The 17,073-nt window shown below is 41.4% G+C and overlaps 1 protein-coding gene across 1 annotated transcript in view; it reads left to right on the top strand.

Annotated features, from left to right (window-relative positions):
• The first annotated feature begins 1,795 nt into the window (after positions 1–1,795).
• LOC132235774 (protein diaphanous homolog 1-like) overlaps positions 1,796–17,073 on the top strand; it is a 44,951-nt gene continuing 29,673 nt past the window's right edge. Inside the window, exon 1 of the mRNA XM_059698689.1 lies at positions 1,796–2,024. Within this exon, the coding sequence (XP_059554672.1) occupies positions 1,908–2,024 (117 nt within the window). The 5' untranslated portion in view covers positions 1,796–1,907. The remainder of the gene's footprint in view (positions 2,025–17,073) is intronic.

Here is a 17,073-nt window from a genome sequence, read left to right as displayed (position 1 = left end):
GCGAATAGTCTTACTTCTTGCTAGCTAGCTATATGTGAAGGGAGAGGAAGGGGGCAGGTGATGAAGTATGTAATAAAAATCTTAGTTGACATTCACTCAGCACTTAGCTTCTGTTAGGCCCTATTATGTAATCTACATGGATTATCTTGCTCATATATAGGGAGTTGATAGAGCTTTCTGGTTAAGAGTTAGACAGATGTGGGCAGATTACTAAAGAGGGGCTGGAAGAGGACTTCAGGTTTTTGAACCTGGGTGTTTGGAATGGTGACGCTAGTTGGTGAAGATGCATGGAGAGCAAAGTGCTTACTTAGCACACAGTGCCTGACAAATAGTTTCTCATCATCTTAACTGTATGTGAAGAACGATGCCAGTAGTCACAAACATGGACCCTTCCCTGGAGAAGTTTACAATCCAGTAAGGAGTGAGATAAATGCAGATGTAGACAGTGGTATAAGAAAGAAGGATAGCAGATGGGTCACTCCTCCATGCTTTAATCTTGTCTGTTTTTCAACCCTAGCTTAGAAAGTAAAGTAGCTTTTGTACTGTTTTGGACATACTGAGTTTGAAGTGTGGGCTGGACAGCTCTATGCAAATTTTCATCAGGCAATTAGAAAGTGGAACACAAGACCATCATGAAGGCCATATTTAGAAGCCAGACAGCTTGGCAAAGACCCTGTAATCTTAGCTCTTAGATTGAGTGCTGGGGTCTACAGTCACTGAATCTGCTCTCCAGGAACATACATTTGAAATCTTTTGCTGGCTGTGGGCGAGATAATTCAGTCCATACTTTGAGGGCCCACTGAGTGCTATATACTTTTAACTCAAGGAATAGTTGTAGCTGAGAGAATGAAGTTACTGAGGGAGAACTCAAGCCAGTAGAGCAAATAACATACTCCTGGAGAACACCTGTTCTTTTCACTCAGGTTTGGTTATGTCAGTAGGGAATCCTGGTTGAACATAGGGCTTGGCAGTCAGACTAACCTGGGTTGAAATTTTTATCAATTATGTGTCCTTGGGCAAGTCACTGTAGCTCTCAAAGTCCGAATTTCCTGTCGGTATAGTGGTGAGACTAAAGAAATCTATGACATGGCACTGTGAGGATTCAGTGAGAAAATACATGCAGAGTGTTTTATATAGTACCTGGCATAGAGCAAGTGCAGGTAAATGGTGACATTACTGTTCAGGCACATTGGCAATAACTAGTTTATCTGTATTAGAATCAGAAAGTAGCAAACCTGGGATTCAAAACTAGATAGTCTCACTCCAGAGCTTGCCAAGTCCCAGCTAGCACTCTGTTCTTGGTACATAGCTTTTAATAAAGGATAACTGTCACTTTTGTTTTTCATGTGCTCCGTGGATATTGCGCACATGAAAACTATTGTCCTGGCACTACATTTTTTTTTTTTTTCTGGCACTACATTTTTGCCAGGATAACAGTCTCATTTGATTTCTTATTCACACATAATGTCCAGGACTCGGTATGAGAAGGTCCAGGCTTTACAGCCACGTGGTCTCTGCGTGGGAGTGGGGAGGCCGGCACCGCTTCCGCCAGCAGAGGGCGATGTTCGCGGTTGCGGCCACAGAGAGGTTGCACCGCCCACTCGTCACCCCCCACGTGGGTATGAATGGTTAGGCCCGCGGGGCAGGTAGCGAGCTTCCGCGGCTTCCCTCCACCCCCCTCCCTTCACTCATTGGTAGGGGCTGCGGGTCCGGGCGGAAGTGGGGCAGGCGGGCGGGAGCGAGGCGTCGCCGTTGTATATTCATGAGGCGCGCGCAGCCGGCATGCTAATGAGGCGGGGCGCGGCGGCGGGCTGAGGAGCTGCTGGGCGGCGGCGGCGGCTGCGGGCTGGGAGCAGCCGGGTGGGAGCGGTGTGGGCGCGGGGTCACCAGCCGGCGCGAACCTGGACATGGAGCCGCCCGGCGGGGGCCTGGGACCGGGCCGCGGGACCCGGGACAAGAAGAAGGGCCGGAGCCCGGACGAGCTGCCCGCGGCGGGCGGCGACGGCGGCAAATCCAAGAAATTTGTGAGTGTCCTTCCCACCCCGTTCCCTCAGCCCGGCCCGGTAACCGCCCTCTGGACCCCGGAGGTCCCCGCGGGGAATCTCGGTCGGCCCCAGGGACGCACGCCTGTCTCTCGGGAGCCGCCCCCGCGCCTCCCCTTCTCGTTGTACTGGGTCCTGGGCTCCACAGCCCGACCCCCTACCCCTCCAGGATCTCGGGGAGCCCAGCGTCCTTCCCCCCCGCCCCCCGCCTCTGGCCCGGCCACCTCCGACCTTCCTCCACCCCCAGCCCCCACGCTCTCCGCCCTGCGCCCCCGTGGCCCGGGCAGGTCTCACCCACCGCTTTCCTCTCGCCCCACTTCCTTTCTTCTTCCTCTGCTACCCGAACACACCTTCTCTGTCTTGGTCCTCAGTGCTTTTCTGAGCCCATTTTCTCCTGTTACCCTCCCCCCGTGTTTTTGGTGTTTTATTTGCTTCTCCTAAAGGTCACTTCCTTCCCCAAGATTGATCGCTTTCACCTGCTAACTTTCCTCCCGCCCAGCCCTCTCTCGGGGCCCTCGGCCCGGTGTCACCTAATAATCCTTCCTCTCAGGAATGTTACCTGACTTGGGCCCTGCCTTCCCGCCTCCCTTGGCCGTTTGTCCTTGCGATCGCCGGAATGGGTGCCTGCCCAGGTCCCGTGGTCACGGGGCACGAAGTTCATTTTCTTCGCCGGTATTTCTCTGTCCAGAGAGCCTGTCACTTCACCCTGTTGCTTATCACTTTCCAGGGAGTTAGCGCTTCCCATGATTATGCCCCTCTTGACCTAGGATGGTGATAAACTTCGCTCGTCGGGAGGAAGTTAGACTGCAAGTCCAAGAAGTCTGTGAGTGATGGAGCTGCTCTCCGTGCATTGCCCATGGTCACCGTCCCCGCAGCTCCCTGCCACCCCCTGTGCCCCAAGGCGGCTGGCACCCCCTTTCCTCCCGGGGAAGAGGAGCGCTTTCCTCAGGTGCCCGGTCCTTCCGACCGGAGGCTGAAGGAGCAGGGATGTTCCTGCAATCCTATCCTATTTCATTACCCTTGCTCACACGGAATCATTTTTATTAGTATCTCCAGGGAGCTACGTGTTGCTTTTTCCTGTAAAAGCTTTGAAAATTATGGGAGACTGTCCAAGAGAGGAAAGGGGGCTTGGGTCTTAATCATGATTTGCTAGCTGTAATTCTGGTTATTTATTCCTCTCTCCCAGGTAATCACACCCCCTACCCCCGTATCTCTTTCTACTAACCAGCTGGGTTCTGACTCTTTCCTCTTTCTTTCTGGTTTCTCTTACCCCCAATCCCTTAGCATTTTGACCCTATTCCACACGTGGTGTTTTGTTTTTTGGGGGGGAAGGAGGTGAAGGTTGGTAAAGTGATAGAGTCAGGAAGAAAATGTTGCTTTGGGACCTGGAGGGTTGAGATGTGGAGAGTACTAAACAGAATTAAAATAGTGACTCATCTCTTCCTGCATGTTTCTAGCAAGGCAGGTACTTCTGGACTGCCCTTCCCAGGGACTTACAGGCTGTGGGTAACTCTGGTTTTATCTGGTGAGACATTCCCCCCTCCAGCCCCCTCCCAGAAATGTAGGGTTGATGGTGGTGATGACCTTCGCCTCTGGTAACTTAAAGCAGCATGTCTCTGTTTCTTTAGGGAAGGAATTGACCCTCTAGGTCAGTGGTTCTCAACCTTGGCTGCACATTAGAATCACCTTAAAATCCTGATTTCTGGGCCTCATTCCGGATGAGGCCCAGAAATGAGGATTTTAAAAAGATTCCTAGGTGATTCTAATGTGCAGCCAAGGCTGAGAACCACTGCTCTAGGTCAGTGATGGCGAACCTAAGACTCTGACACGCGAACTCATTTTTTCGGTTGATTTTTCTTTGTTAAATGGCACTTAAATATATAAAATAAATATCAGAAATATAAATCTTTGTTTTACTATGGTTGCAAATATCAAAAAATTTCTAGATGTGACACGGCACCAGAGTTAAGTTAGCGTTTTTCAAAATGCTGACACGCCGAGCTCAAAAGGTTCGCCATCACTGCTCTAGGTGAAGGGCTTTCTTTCTGAGCCCATATTCCTTCCGTTTCCGTATCTTTTTGTTTTGATTTTGTTTCCATGGGTACTGTTTGACCTTCCTCACCCAGTTTCAGCCATTCCTGCTGATTTATAGTGACCTCTGTGGCTTGTAAATGTTTTTCAAGCCCTTAATAGAAGTTTATATGTGTTTTTGTTTTATCTAACACTGTGTGTTTCACAAATGTGTGAAATCTACTAAGTGTAAGTGGTGCTGAAAGGTGAGATGCCTGAGGAAACAACTTCTTTTCACCTGTTTTTGGAATGTCCATGAAGTCTGGTATATGCTGAGTGGATTTGGCTCAAAGTTGTTGATATTTGCTTTAGAGAGGGTGGAGTTTGAACCAAGTTCTCTTTTTCTTTCTGAGGTGTTGGTCTTAACCCTTAACTTGCTAAATTTAAAAAAACTATGTCACACAGGTAGGGAGGAGAATTGCATTTACAGCTAGGGGATTGGAAAGTTTCCAGGAAAGTAGTGCTACTTAACCCCTTTATTGCCAACTATAATATACCTCAAGGCATCTGAATATTCTGTCTTCCTCACTGATCATTTTATGAAAACTCTGGAATAGAGAAACCAGAGGCATTCACTTCTCTTTGTGTCTGTGCATGTGGACTAGCATGTGGGTGGTGGAGTGGGAGAGATTGCTCCTGTGCTTTTGTTACCCACGGCTTAGTTTTCTTGAACTGCAGGCTGAAAGCAAACTCACAACTTTTACCTCCTCCACTTTTTCTAGAGTGTGTATCCTCTGGAACTCCATTAAGAACGTATGTTATAAAGCTGCACTGGTTTGTTCTTCGTGTGTCCGAGGGCTGTGTGTTTGCATCCGAGGGGTTCCTAATCCCTTTAGCTCCTACGTCTCTTTCCAGGCTTATGCAGGTTCTCAGTATAGATCGACTGCTGAGAACACAGAGGTCCTAGGTTGCCCGAGATCTGCTCTTACCCTCTGAGGCATCTTGTGTGGAAAGGAGATGGAGTGTAAGTTGGAAAAGTGGTTGGGCATCTTTAAAAATATGGCTGTGGGAAATGCTGACGTGTGGCTGAAGCCAGGCTGCCTGGTATTCCCCCTTGGTCTTCATGAGTCTCTCTTCTTCTGGGCCATGAACATGTCCCTTCTCTAGCAATATTCTAGTTCCTTTCAGAAGCCCTTAAAGGGGAAAAATTCCAAATGAACAGTGTTTCCTGACTTTTCAGCAGTGATGAATGTGGGTGCCAAATAGACTGTTTCTGAAATATGAAAGGGGAGTAAGTATAACCAGGATGTTAGGAGGCTGCGGCGTATCCCTGAATTTTATAGACTCCATGTCTTTTCACATAATCAAGAAATTGATACGTTCTAAGAAAGAATATTGCTTCCCGGTTTAGCTAGGAGCATAACTTTGTAAAAAATGAATTTCAGTGTGGGGTTAGAGAAAATAGAAGATAATTTTTAGAATCTTGTTTAATTTTGGATTCCTGTGTTGGATTATTACCAGTTGCAGTTTCATGCCCTTCTAAAAGTAAAGCAATAATGAAAGCATAAACGTTTGGTTGTAGACCCCTGTCCAAAATGAGAGCAGTCAAAGGTGAAGGATGCCAACAGGATTTTAAGCAGCTGCTAGGAAAGGTAGAGAATATAAAAGAGGTGGAATTGTTCATGCAGTTTTCTGCTTTTCTTCTCTTCGAGGAGATCTTAACTTTAACACAAAAGGTCACAGAATACCAAGGAGTGTACAGAGGGCTCTATACAAGTCATGTGGCTTTTGTGTTTTTTGAAAGATGATAAACACAGGGATTACTTGGTTTAGAAAAAGGGAGGGGAGCCAACAGGAATGTTATTGAGATGCTTGAGATGACAGGATGATACCTTAAATATGTCTGCCCTTCTTTCTGCCTTGTCTTTAAAGACAGCCCAAAGATCCACTTGATTATGTCACTTGTACTTGTCTCAAAGGAAATCCTCCCTCAGGGAGTGCCTCAGAATTAAAATCTCTGCCGTGGGAGATTTGGTAAATGTTGGGATACTTTTCTAAAAAGAACTGAAAAATGTTATCACCTATAAATTATGTTTATTATAAAAGCTGTGAGAATAGTAATAAGTGAGAAGTGATTTAACTTTGTTGATGGGCACATGGGTCAGAATAGACTCATTTTATTTCCTGTGTGATAGAATTACCTTTTGATATTCCCTGGGGTTCTCAGTGTATTTTATAAATGGATTGCCAAGTTATTGTTGGAGAGTGTTATATTTTCATTGGAATGTAATAGAGGCTTAAAAGATAAGGTTATGCCATATGTGATTTAGAAGAACAGGTTAAAATCATGTTTATTAATAAGAAATAATAGGCATTATATAGGGTTTCTATATGCAGGTGTTTTCTCCCATTTTGTTTCAGTTATCGGAAATCATTCAAGCTACAAAAGTTATCCCCGTGTTGAAACATACGTTGTAATACTTAAGTGTTTTTTATTTATTATGTTGAACCTCCTATTCCCACTCATTTTTATTTGAAAGCACTAGCAAAATTCACCTCTTGCCAACCAGCAAAATGGGTGTTTGCTCCTAGTTAGGGTTAGGTGAGACAAAGCCAGCGCTCTCCCCTTGCCCAACTGCCCGCCTTTTCCTCCCTCTTTGTTTTTATTCCCTCCCTGCTCTATATGGTCAGGTTCGAGTTTCATGAACAACCGGGCTTTTGAGGAATCAGGAACAGTAAAAGCTGTTGATACTAAAATTTTTAAATATATATATATATATATATTTTATTGATTTTTTTACAGAGAGGAAGGGAGAGGGATAGAGAGTTAGAAATACCGATGAGAGAGAAACATCAATCAGCTGTCTCCTGCACACCCACTGCGGATGTGCCCACAACCAAGGTACATGCCCTTGACCGGAATCGAACCCGGGACCTTTCAGTCCGCAGGCCGACGCTCTATCCACTGAGCCAAACCGGTTAGGGTGATACTAAAATTTTTTAAAATGTCAAAGCTAAAATTGAGAAGTAGAGTATTTTAATCACTATAAACATATTTTACCTTTTACCGTTTTTTCTACCTTTTTTTTTTTTAAAAAAAAAGTTTTTAGAATCAAGGGATCCTTTTTAAGGAAGTAAAAGAATTACTGAAGGAAAAAAGAAATATTGAGACCAGTATTTTAATGAATTTTTACCACCAGTTACAGGATAACTGGGTGAATCATTGTTCTTCCAACTCTGAGATTCTTACTTCCATTCATTGTTAAAGCTTGCTATGAATGGCAGTCTTAAATTTTAGAGTCGAAAGGGACTCTAAACACCCAATCAGAGCAGCAATCCTTCTTACACTTGTAGGTTGGAAACATCAGGGGGCTAAGGGGTGGAAATTGAATAAATGAATGGAGGAAGAGAAGCAGAAATTTTGGATTCTGCATTTCCTTTAGTAAATTTCAGGATCTTGGAATAGCTAGAGTAGTAGAAAGGATTACAGAGAAACAGATATGCTAGAAGCTGTGAAACTGAGAGGGAAAAGATTGAAAAAACTGGCTCTCTGTGGAGAAGCATTCTTACATGGAAGATGGGAAATTCCATTATTGGTGGTGGTAATGATGGTCCTTAGGCAGTAGCTACTTTGGCATTTTGTTAGGGTAGCAGATACAAGTAGAGTTCATGATGTCCTCAATTACATTTCTGGATTTCTGATTATGTGACTTATTTCCTGGTTTAGGACTAGTACTGTGTGTAAACATAGGATTTGTAGTTTCTTTTAAGATTTAACATACTTTATGGATCCAACAGAGGGTGATTTATAAACCTTCTTTTATCCTAAAGTCACAGAAAGCCAAGTAGTGTACCTTGATAGTGGGCCTACATCTCAGATATAGCTGCCTTTTGTTGTTGTTGTTAGAACTTTAGGATCAAGTAAAAAAGGTAACCCTCACTTCTTTTTTTCTCTTTTAATTTTATTGATTTTTAGAGAGAGGAAGGGGGAGAGGTGGAGAGAGAGAGAGAGAGAGAGAGAGAGAGAGAGAGAGAAACATCGATTTGAGAGAGAAACATTGATAGGTTGCCTTCCACACACGTCCCGACCAGGGATCGAACCCATAACCTGGGTATGTGCCCTGACTGGAAATCAAACTCACCACCTTTTGGCGTACAGGATGATGCTCCAACTAACTGAGCCACACTGACCAGGGCTCTCACACTTTATTCAGGGGTCTTCACCTTTTTTGTGTGTGTGCCATAGAACCTTTGCCAGCACCACCCCCCCTTTTTCTTACAGCTTTATTGATGTATAATTAACATACAATAAGCCACATATATTTAGTGCACAATTTGTGAAACCATTACCACAGTAAAGATAATGAATATATTCAGTACCCTCAAAAGCTTCCTCCTGCCCCTTTGTATCTTTCCTTCCCCCTTCCCTACACTGATTTGCTTTCTGTAACTATAGATTAGTTTGTAATTTTTAGAAGTTTATATAAATGGATTCCTACAATATGAACCTCTTCTTCTGACTTCTTTTAGCATAATATATTGTTACACTTATTAATAGCTCATTCTTTTTATTTCTTTCTGAGTAGTATTACATTGTATGGATTTACTATAATTTGTATATTCATCTACCTTTGGTAGGCATTTGGGTTGTTTCCAGCTTTTTTGTTTTGTTTTGTTTTTGCTGTGCACATTCATGTACAAGTTTTTATCTGGACACATGCCTTCATTTTACTTTTGTAAATACGTAGGAGTAGAATGACTAAGTTATATGGTAGGACTATGTTTAACTTTTTAAAGAAGTTGCCTGTTTTCCAAAGTGGTTGTACTGTTTTATATTCTCACAAGCAATAGATGAGCTCCAGTTTCTTTCCTACTCTTGGTATGATCAGTCTTAAATTTAAGCCATCCAAGTGGATATACAGTTGGTATCTCAGTGTGGCTTTAAGTTGCATTCCCCTGATGATGTTGAGCCGCTTTTCATGTACTTACTTGCTATCTGTATATCTCCCTTGAAGTGTCCAAAATTTTTCCCTATCCTATCCTATCCTATCCTATCCTATCCTATCCTATCTAATAAAACTCTAATATGCAAATCGACCGAACAGTGGAACGATCGGTCGATATGATGTGCACTGACCATCAGGGGGAGCGCCACTCAGCCAAAAGCCCCGCTCACGGCTGGCAAGTGCAGGGGTGGTGGCCTCTCCTGCCTCCGCTGCAGTCGGACAAATATCCCGAGGGCTCCCAGACTGTGAGAGGGCGTAGACCAGGCTGAGGAACCCCACCCTCCCCCACTCCCAGTGCACGAATCTTGTGCACCGGGCATCTAGTTTAAAATATTTTGTTATAGTAAAAATACCAGTCCTTTGTTATATATAGGTTTTGCAGATATTCTTCCTGTGACTTGCCTTTTCATTTTCGTAAGTGTATTTTAAAGTATCTAATTAAACACAAAAGTGCTTAATTTTGATGAAGTCCAATTTTTTCTCTTTTCATTTTTTCTGTGTCATATTTCAAAAATCTTTGTTGAGCCCTAACCGGTTTGGCTCAGTGGATAGAGCGTCAGCCTGAGGACTTAAGGCTCCCAGGTTCGATTCCGGTCAAGGGCATGTACCTTGGTTGAGGGCACATCTCCAGTAGGGAGTGTGCAGGAGGCAGCTGATCGATGTTTCTCTCTCATCAATGTTTCTAACTCTCTATTCCTCTCCCTTCCTCTCTGTAAAAAAATCAATAAAATATATTTTTAAAAAATCTTTGTTGAAATTATGGTCACTATGATTTTCTTTTTTGCTTTTAAGTTTTCTAGATTTAGCTCTTAAATTCTGTGTTCCATGGTGCATATGTGAGTTATATTTCACATATTCCTTTTGGGGTTTAATTTTCACTTGTAGGCAAGAGAGAACATTTCTGACAGTTTTAGGATCAGGGACCTTTGAGATCTCATTTATTCTGGAAACAATTTCATCTTATGTGGTATTAGAAAACTTTTGTTTTTCTTTACTCAGTGTGCTACAGGTTGTATAATGCCTGCCTCCCTATCTATAAATATTAATGAACAGCATTTTTATAGATTGATTCATTACAGACTAGAAGGACAGGGAGTAATAATAACACTAACAGTAATAATAACAGTTGTTGCATATTACAATAGCCTTAGCACTGTGTTAAAGAGCTTTAGATTTATCACATTAATCTCTAGATCATCCTTATAAAATAGAGCACTGTTATTATTACCATTTTATAGGTAATTAAAATGAAACTCAGTGAGTTCAAGCAACTTGCTTTAGGTCATAAACCTAGGTTCAGCTGATTAAAAAAACAACCTGTGTTCTTTTTTTTTTTTTTTTTAAATATATATTTTATTGATTTTCCACAGAGAGGAAGGGAGAGGGATAGAGTTAGAAACCTCGATGAGAGAGAAACACCGATAAGCCGCCTCCTGCACACGCCCCACTGGGGATGTGCCCGCAACCAAGGCACATGCCCTTGACCGGAATCGAACCCCGGACCCTTCAGTCCGCAGGCTGACACTCTATCCACTGAGCCAAACTGGTTAGGCCAACCTGTGTTCTTACTCAACACATTGTACTGACAGTTTACATATGTCCAGTTTTTGCACATGTAGTATAAAAGAGTATTCACTGCTAAGAATTTCTTAGACAGTTTTGATGATCTTTAGAGTCCTTTGATAACTGCAGTCCATTAAAACTGGACTCTCTTCCAGTTCAACTGGTAGGAAAGAAATATTGGGTCTAGCTGTACAAAGTGCAGTGGCTAAATGCCTAACTGCTTTTTGCATTAGTAATTTAGACTTTGAAACCATTGCAAGAATCTTAGTTAAACCTTTCTTATCATCGATATGAAAAAGTAGCTGTTACAGTGCATGCAAAACCTGTCTTTCTCCTGACTCATGAGTTAAGCAGTTGTCTAAACTACTATATTTTGAAAGGTAACCTTATCTTTTGTAAGTTAAACAGCCTGAACAGCATCACCTGCTTTAATATTTATAGATAGGAATTTTAGTTTAAATTGCTGAGAGCAGCAAGTAGTGTTGACAAATAGAGTGGGGCGGGGGAGGGGAAGCTGTTGCTAGACTCTATAGGTGTCTTTTCTGTATTTTAGAATTAGCACATAGCATTCCTAAAGTCCTCTTTTTGTGGCCCTGACACTTGCCTGTAAGGATTGCAAATGGCCAACCTCAGAGTCTCTTCTGAGTCTGGAAACTGCAGAAGTTTGTTCTTTAGATCTTGCAGTTATTTGCCTCAGATTAATAATTAACATTACCACAGAGATCCAGTTACCTGGAACTAGGATTTTTCTGTATGACTGGCAAAGAGTAAAGAATAGTTTCTCTTTATCTGAATCTACATGGATCTACCTAGATCCAAAAGGCTCAAGATCAAGAAGTCATGTGGTTGTCTTATTAGGTTCAGCCCTTGCTTTTTAAAAGATTGTAATATCAGCCAGGTTTGTAGAAGAATGGGTGGGGAAAGCTCTAAGGCCATGAGCATAGCCTTTAAAAGCTGTAGAGAAGTGAAGGTATTAAGTGGAAACATTACTGGACTGAGAGTTAGAGGACCTAGGTTTTAGAATCTTAGATTGCTAGAGGTGAAAAGGATGCTAAAATTACTCAGTTCAAACCCTTTATTTATAGATTAAGAAATGTGGGCCTAGAGAAGTGATCTGTCTGAATTTACAGCGAGACCTAGGACTAGCACCCCTATCTCCCACTTCCACTGCCCTAGGCTTTCCATATATATTGTGCTTATCTGACTTTGCTACTATTTGACCATGTGAACTCTGGGCAAGCTACTCCACTTTTCTTGGTCTTTTTCTGTAAAATTAGAGAGTTGTGGGCAGTGCTCTTTAGCTTCATAGGAGATGAGGGCTATTACGGGTCTTGGAAGGAAATCAAAGGATTGGTAGAGGAGAGGGGGAGGGATTTCATGGGGTAGGGAGGAGTGTGAATAGAGGCTCAGAGGTATGAATGTGTGACTGTAGTAAAGTGAAAAGGCCCAGTTATAGAAGTCAAGAGGATTAGTGGGAGATAAATCATTTAAGAAAGATGAAGCCACTTCGTCGAGATTATTTTAATCCTGGGGAGGGCTTTTAGGTTCTTTTTCTATAGAAACCTGCAGAAAGCAGGACTGAAAATTAGCATTTTGTAGCACGTCATGATGAATGTTAATGAAATTTTTGGCCATGTGAATGTGTCATGGTGACACTTATCCACAAACATGAACTGATTAGTGTGTTAAGGTTTCAGCAAATCATTTCTGCTGCCTGGATGGAGTTTAGAGAGCTAAGTTTAATTTCCAGTCCTTATCAATTTTAATACGTCCCTATTTTCAGATTGCCAGAGATTAGATTTTAAAAGATGTGGCTCTCTTCAGCTAGCCAAATTATGGGCTCAGGTAGGAAACGCCATTGTGTGAACAATCGGAGCCTATCTTTGGGCCCTTTTGTTTCTTTAAACATTCTCTAGTACAGTATAGTATAGGTTTTGAGTGCATGCTTGTTTGAGGTGTTCTTTAGTCTTTCTTGAATGCAAAATAAGGGTCTATTTTGGAGGGTCTAATTTATCTAGCTTGTAAGGTGCTTAAGAGCAGTGGTAGTGTTTAGCTCATGTTAGCAATATCCTTTTATGTATTTTAGTTTTAATGTTAGTCTTGGGAATTTTGAGATTATTTTCAGGGCTCTCTGTTTCTGTGGTCTAATGTAGGAGAGTGGCAGTTTTGAAAACATTAATCCTCTCACCAAGGTAACTGTGAGGAAAAGAGAACCACTAATGTAACCATACCCAACCAAAAGAACTCTTTTGAGAAAAAATTATTACTTTTCTGTAGAGATAGTATCTTATAGTTTTGTCTTGTGTTTAATGAAGGAACATGTCTATAAGATTAAAAGTCTCTGCATTAGTTTCCACAATACAGGGCTGCCAACTTTTATCATTATAATTGACAGCAATATTTGACCCAGTGCTCTAGGGATTGTTAACATACATTTAAAGTGAATGACTGCTAAGTCTCCATATTATATGAACCTGTTAGTATCACAGTCTTTCATGGCTACAGAAAGGTTTGCATAGAATATTAAATAAAGAAGACAAGGACGAGTCTTTGCATCCTCAGGATTCATATGGATCTTAACAAAAACTGTTAGTGACAGTAGGAGGGCCCTATTTTGTATGTTGTTGTTGTTTTTTCTTAACCTCATATACAGCTACCCATAGCTATGGAGTTACTTCAATTCCTTCATTTGGCCATAGAAGCAAAATAATTTTGGACTGTTCCAAAATTATTTCATCATGCTTGCATGGGGACTCCAGAGATATTTTTAGTTGTGATAGTTTTTATGAAGGCTCCCCAGGCATAGAGGTTTCTAGTGATTTCATTATTCTTGTATTTTAAAGAGATGGGAGTTGGCCTTAATTGGCAGCTCTTCGTATCCGCCAGGGCTTGTTCGTTACTTCTAGGCCCATGGGTGACGTCTGTTTCCTGTGATTGAAACCACAAGAAGAAGTGGTGAGAAGCCACTGTAGGATATGCACTATCGGGCAAGCAGCAGGCATTAGGCTGCCCTAAAAAAGAGCAGTTAGTAACTAAGCACAGTGTTTCAGGGCCTTTGAAGAGACTCTGGAAATGATTTGACCCAGCCTCTTCATCTTAAAATGAGGAGGACATTGAGGCCTAGAGGTACTAAATTGCTCAAGATCATGTAATTAGGTGAACTAGCTTTTAGACTTCACTAACTATTCATTGTTCTTTCTCACATTGCATTATCACCCCTAAATTTTATAACTGTGCCCTCCCAGAATGTTTCCTTAAACAAAGTACTGCTGGAAAAGAGTAAATGCTGGTGGGAATTTTTAAAATTGGAATTTATTGGGGTGACATTGGCTGGTGTGCGTTTTGAATATGAGAATTGGATGATGTTGCGTTTAGTTGCTGTACTAATAATTTTTAATCCTTTCTTTGAAAAGACATATATGTAGATTTTCAAATAAGAATATCTAATAATTCCCTATTTCTATTTTCATTTTACTTAGTACTTGAATATCCTAGTTATTATCTTTATGCACATATATTTTATAATATTGCAATTATAGTTTATACACTTTTTGTTTTTAAAATAGTGTATCATAAACGTTTCCTAGCTTTCTAATCTTTAAAAATTGCTACTTTTATTTGAAATGGAAATGTATTTTTATTATAAAAATGATCACATTTTTTCTAAGAAAATATAAATATGTATAAAAATATAGAAAAACAATCCCCTACCTTGTTTTCCAGAGATTATAGTTATTTTTAAAGAGAACCAAAGAGAAAAAACATGATATTTTGGAGTCTAAGTACTTTGGCATGCTATTCTGTATATGTTTGTGTTAGACATAGTTCCATTTAAGTATGTTTGCTAAAAGTACTAGAAGGAACTTATTTTCTTTCGTTTATATTACTGGTAATTGATGGAGGAATAATGATATTTCATCCATGCTCTCCCACAACTGAAGATTTTCTCAAAATAAAGTCTTCTAGATTTGTGAAAGGTCAGAAAATGTTTACTGTGGTTTCATAAGATCAAATCTGGCTTTTTGAGTAGTAATGTAATATTTGGATCAGTTAAGCTATTATCAGTAGGCTGTGACTATTTCTGGGTGTTCAGGAATAATGTGAAGAGAGAAAAAAAAGGTGTAACCATCATTTAGAAATGAAGGGTTTGAGAATGGGATTTAAAACAAGGTGGCCTCCTATTTGGTGCCTGTAGTAGAAACAGTGTCAGTGCAGGAACTTCCTGTCTACCAGACCTTGGGTGTGACAGACGGGTGGTCCACCCTTGAGGAAGAGTAGATGTCTTGCTACTGACATAACAACATGGGAGAAGCCAGTTGCTACAGAGATTGTGAAACAGCATTCCTGAGTCACTGTTTCCAAATGAATGGACAACACCCATTTTTAAAGGAGCAATCACCATCTTCTCTAAACTCAGGCAGTAAAGAGAGAAGCTTAGTACGAAAGTAAAGAACAAGTAACAGTATTTGGAGCTTGAGAAATATGTTGAAATTTGGAAAAATAGGTTAACATTAGTTACTGGAGTCCCAGTGCACGAAATTCATGCACTCGGGGGCAGGGGGTCCCTCAGCCCAGCCTGCACCCTCTTGCAGTCCAGGAGCTCTCGTGGGATTTCTGACTGCCATGGAGGCAGGAGAGGCTCCCACCACTGCCGCTGTGCTTGCCAGCCATGAGCCAGGCTTCTGGCTGAGCAGCGCTCCCCTTGTGAGAGTGCACTGACCACCAGCGGGCAGCTCCTGCATTGAGCGTCTGCCCCCTGGTGGTCAGTGCACGTCATAGCGACTGATCATTCCGCCCATCGGTCGATTTGCATATTACCCTTTTATTATATAGGATTGCTTTCTATATATGTTCTCTAAAGTTTCATCAGAACCGTAGAATGTTTGAAAGGAAGAAAGCTTTGCTTACTGTTCTTTCAACAGATGACAGATTATATGTGCCCCTCCTTCCTGACTGCAAAGGAGATGGGCATATCTGCCACACTTTTGATATTTGATAGGAAACTAGGACTTCCAGAATCTGAGCACTTTCTCTATTGGCAGCTTGTTTGTCCAACGCAAGAGTGCTTACATAGTACAAGGGGCTGGCAGTTTGTTTGGATGGACTAGTAGGAAGAATGCAATGTTCCCAGCCTGGTTTCCACCTGTTCTGCTGAGCTGGAATAGTGAAACCTGAGTGGACTTTCCTTCTTTACTCTAGGCTATCAGCTATCTAGGATGCAGGCTATGCCAGACCCAGAGCTTCAAGATGAGCTAAGCTGGAGGCCAAACATTCCCCCAAGAGACTTGCCTTCTTAGACTATTCGAGGATTACTGTATTAAAACATATTTTGGACCTTTCAGAGGATTGAATCCTAATATTCAGATAGTTTTCCCCTCATTTGAATTGTAGTCAGGAAATGTGGTTTATTGGAAAACAGACCCTCACAAGTAGTTTTAGACAGTTGTGTAGAAAATTGAGTTTGTTGTTTTTAATTTATAAGGAAATTATTTCAAATCTATAAGTAAATTATTGAGACAGGAAATGGATCATAGTTACCTAATGCTCTTTATATGGCATTTCTAACTTGTGCTTGACATGTGTCACTGCTTGGAATTTTTCAGGGCTCCCTGGGTAGTATCAGGAAAAAGATACTGCTTCTGGAAGGCAGAGACAGACTGAAAGAACTCTTTAAGAATAGAAGATCTTAGATTCTCCTCTGCTATGTTCCCTTTGTTTTCTCTTGTGTGAATTCTAACCAGTTTAACTCTCCCTTACTGAGTTTAGCTATGGGGATGCTGAGGCCAGTTGGAAATAAATGAATGAACTACTAGAGTCTGACTTATTCCTTTAGCACATTTTCCTTTGTGATCATGGAGAATATGAGTGTGCTATCCCCATTCCTGGGGACTCAGCAGTTTTCTTTCCCTTAAACACACTTAACTTTATAATGTTAAATCAGCTTTATATGACTTAATATTTTAAAAAGCTTAATATAAATTAACTTTATATTTCCTGTCATTTTTGTGCTTCCCTCTTAGACTTCCTTTCCTCCGACATACTCATTTTCTTTTATTTTCTTTTATTTTTTTTAAGTGGCTGCTTCAGTTTTACAAAACTCCTGTTATGTTGACACCAATAAGTAGTGATGTCAGAATCTATTTTGTTTCTCTGTGAACAGTAGATGAGATATTGACTCATTCTATGTCATTCTTGGGCCATTCCTTGAAAATGGAAGGGAATGTGTCTACATTTGAAGGTATCCATTACTTCCTTCTCTGTAGTTCTAATTGACTTCTTTACTATCATAAGGCGTGGGAATTGAAGGGAGACTAGCAAGTTTCGTCCTCATGTATTATTTGCCTTTTATAAAGCACTTTGCAAAACAAAGTGCTTTATATCCATTTTATTATTTATTCTCTAGTTCTAGTTACACTAGTCCTATGAGACAGCATAGTCCTAAAGATAGGAAG

Source organism: Myotis daubentonii, chromosome 5 (assembly GCF_963259705.1).
Source record: "Myotis daubentonii chromosome 5, mMyoDau2.1, whole genome shotgun sequence".
In the NCBI taxonomy this organism is placed as follows: Eukaryota; Metazoa; Chordata; class Mammalia; order Chiroptera; family Vespertilionidae; genus Myotis; species Myotis daubentonii.
This window is presented reverse-complemented; position numbering and strand designations above follow the sequence as displayed.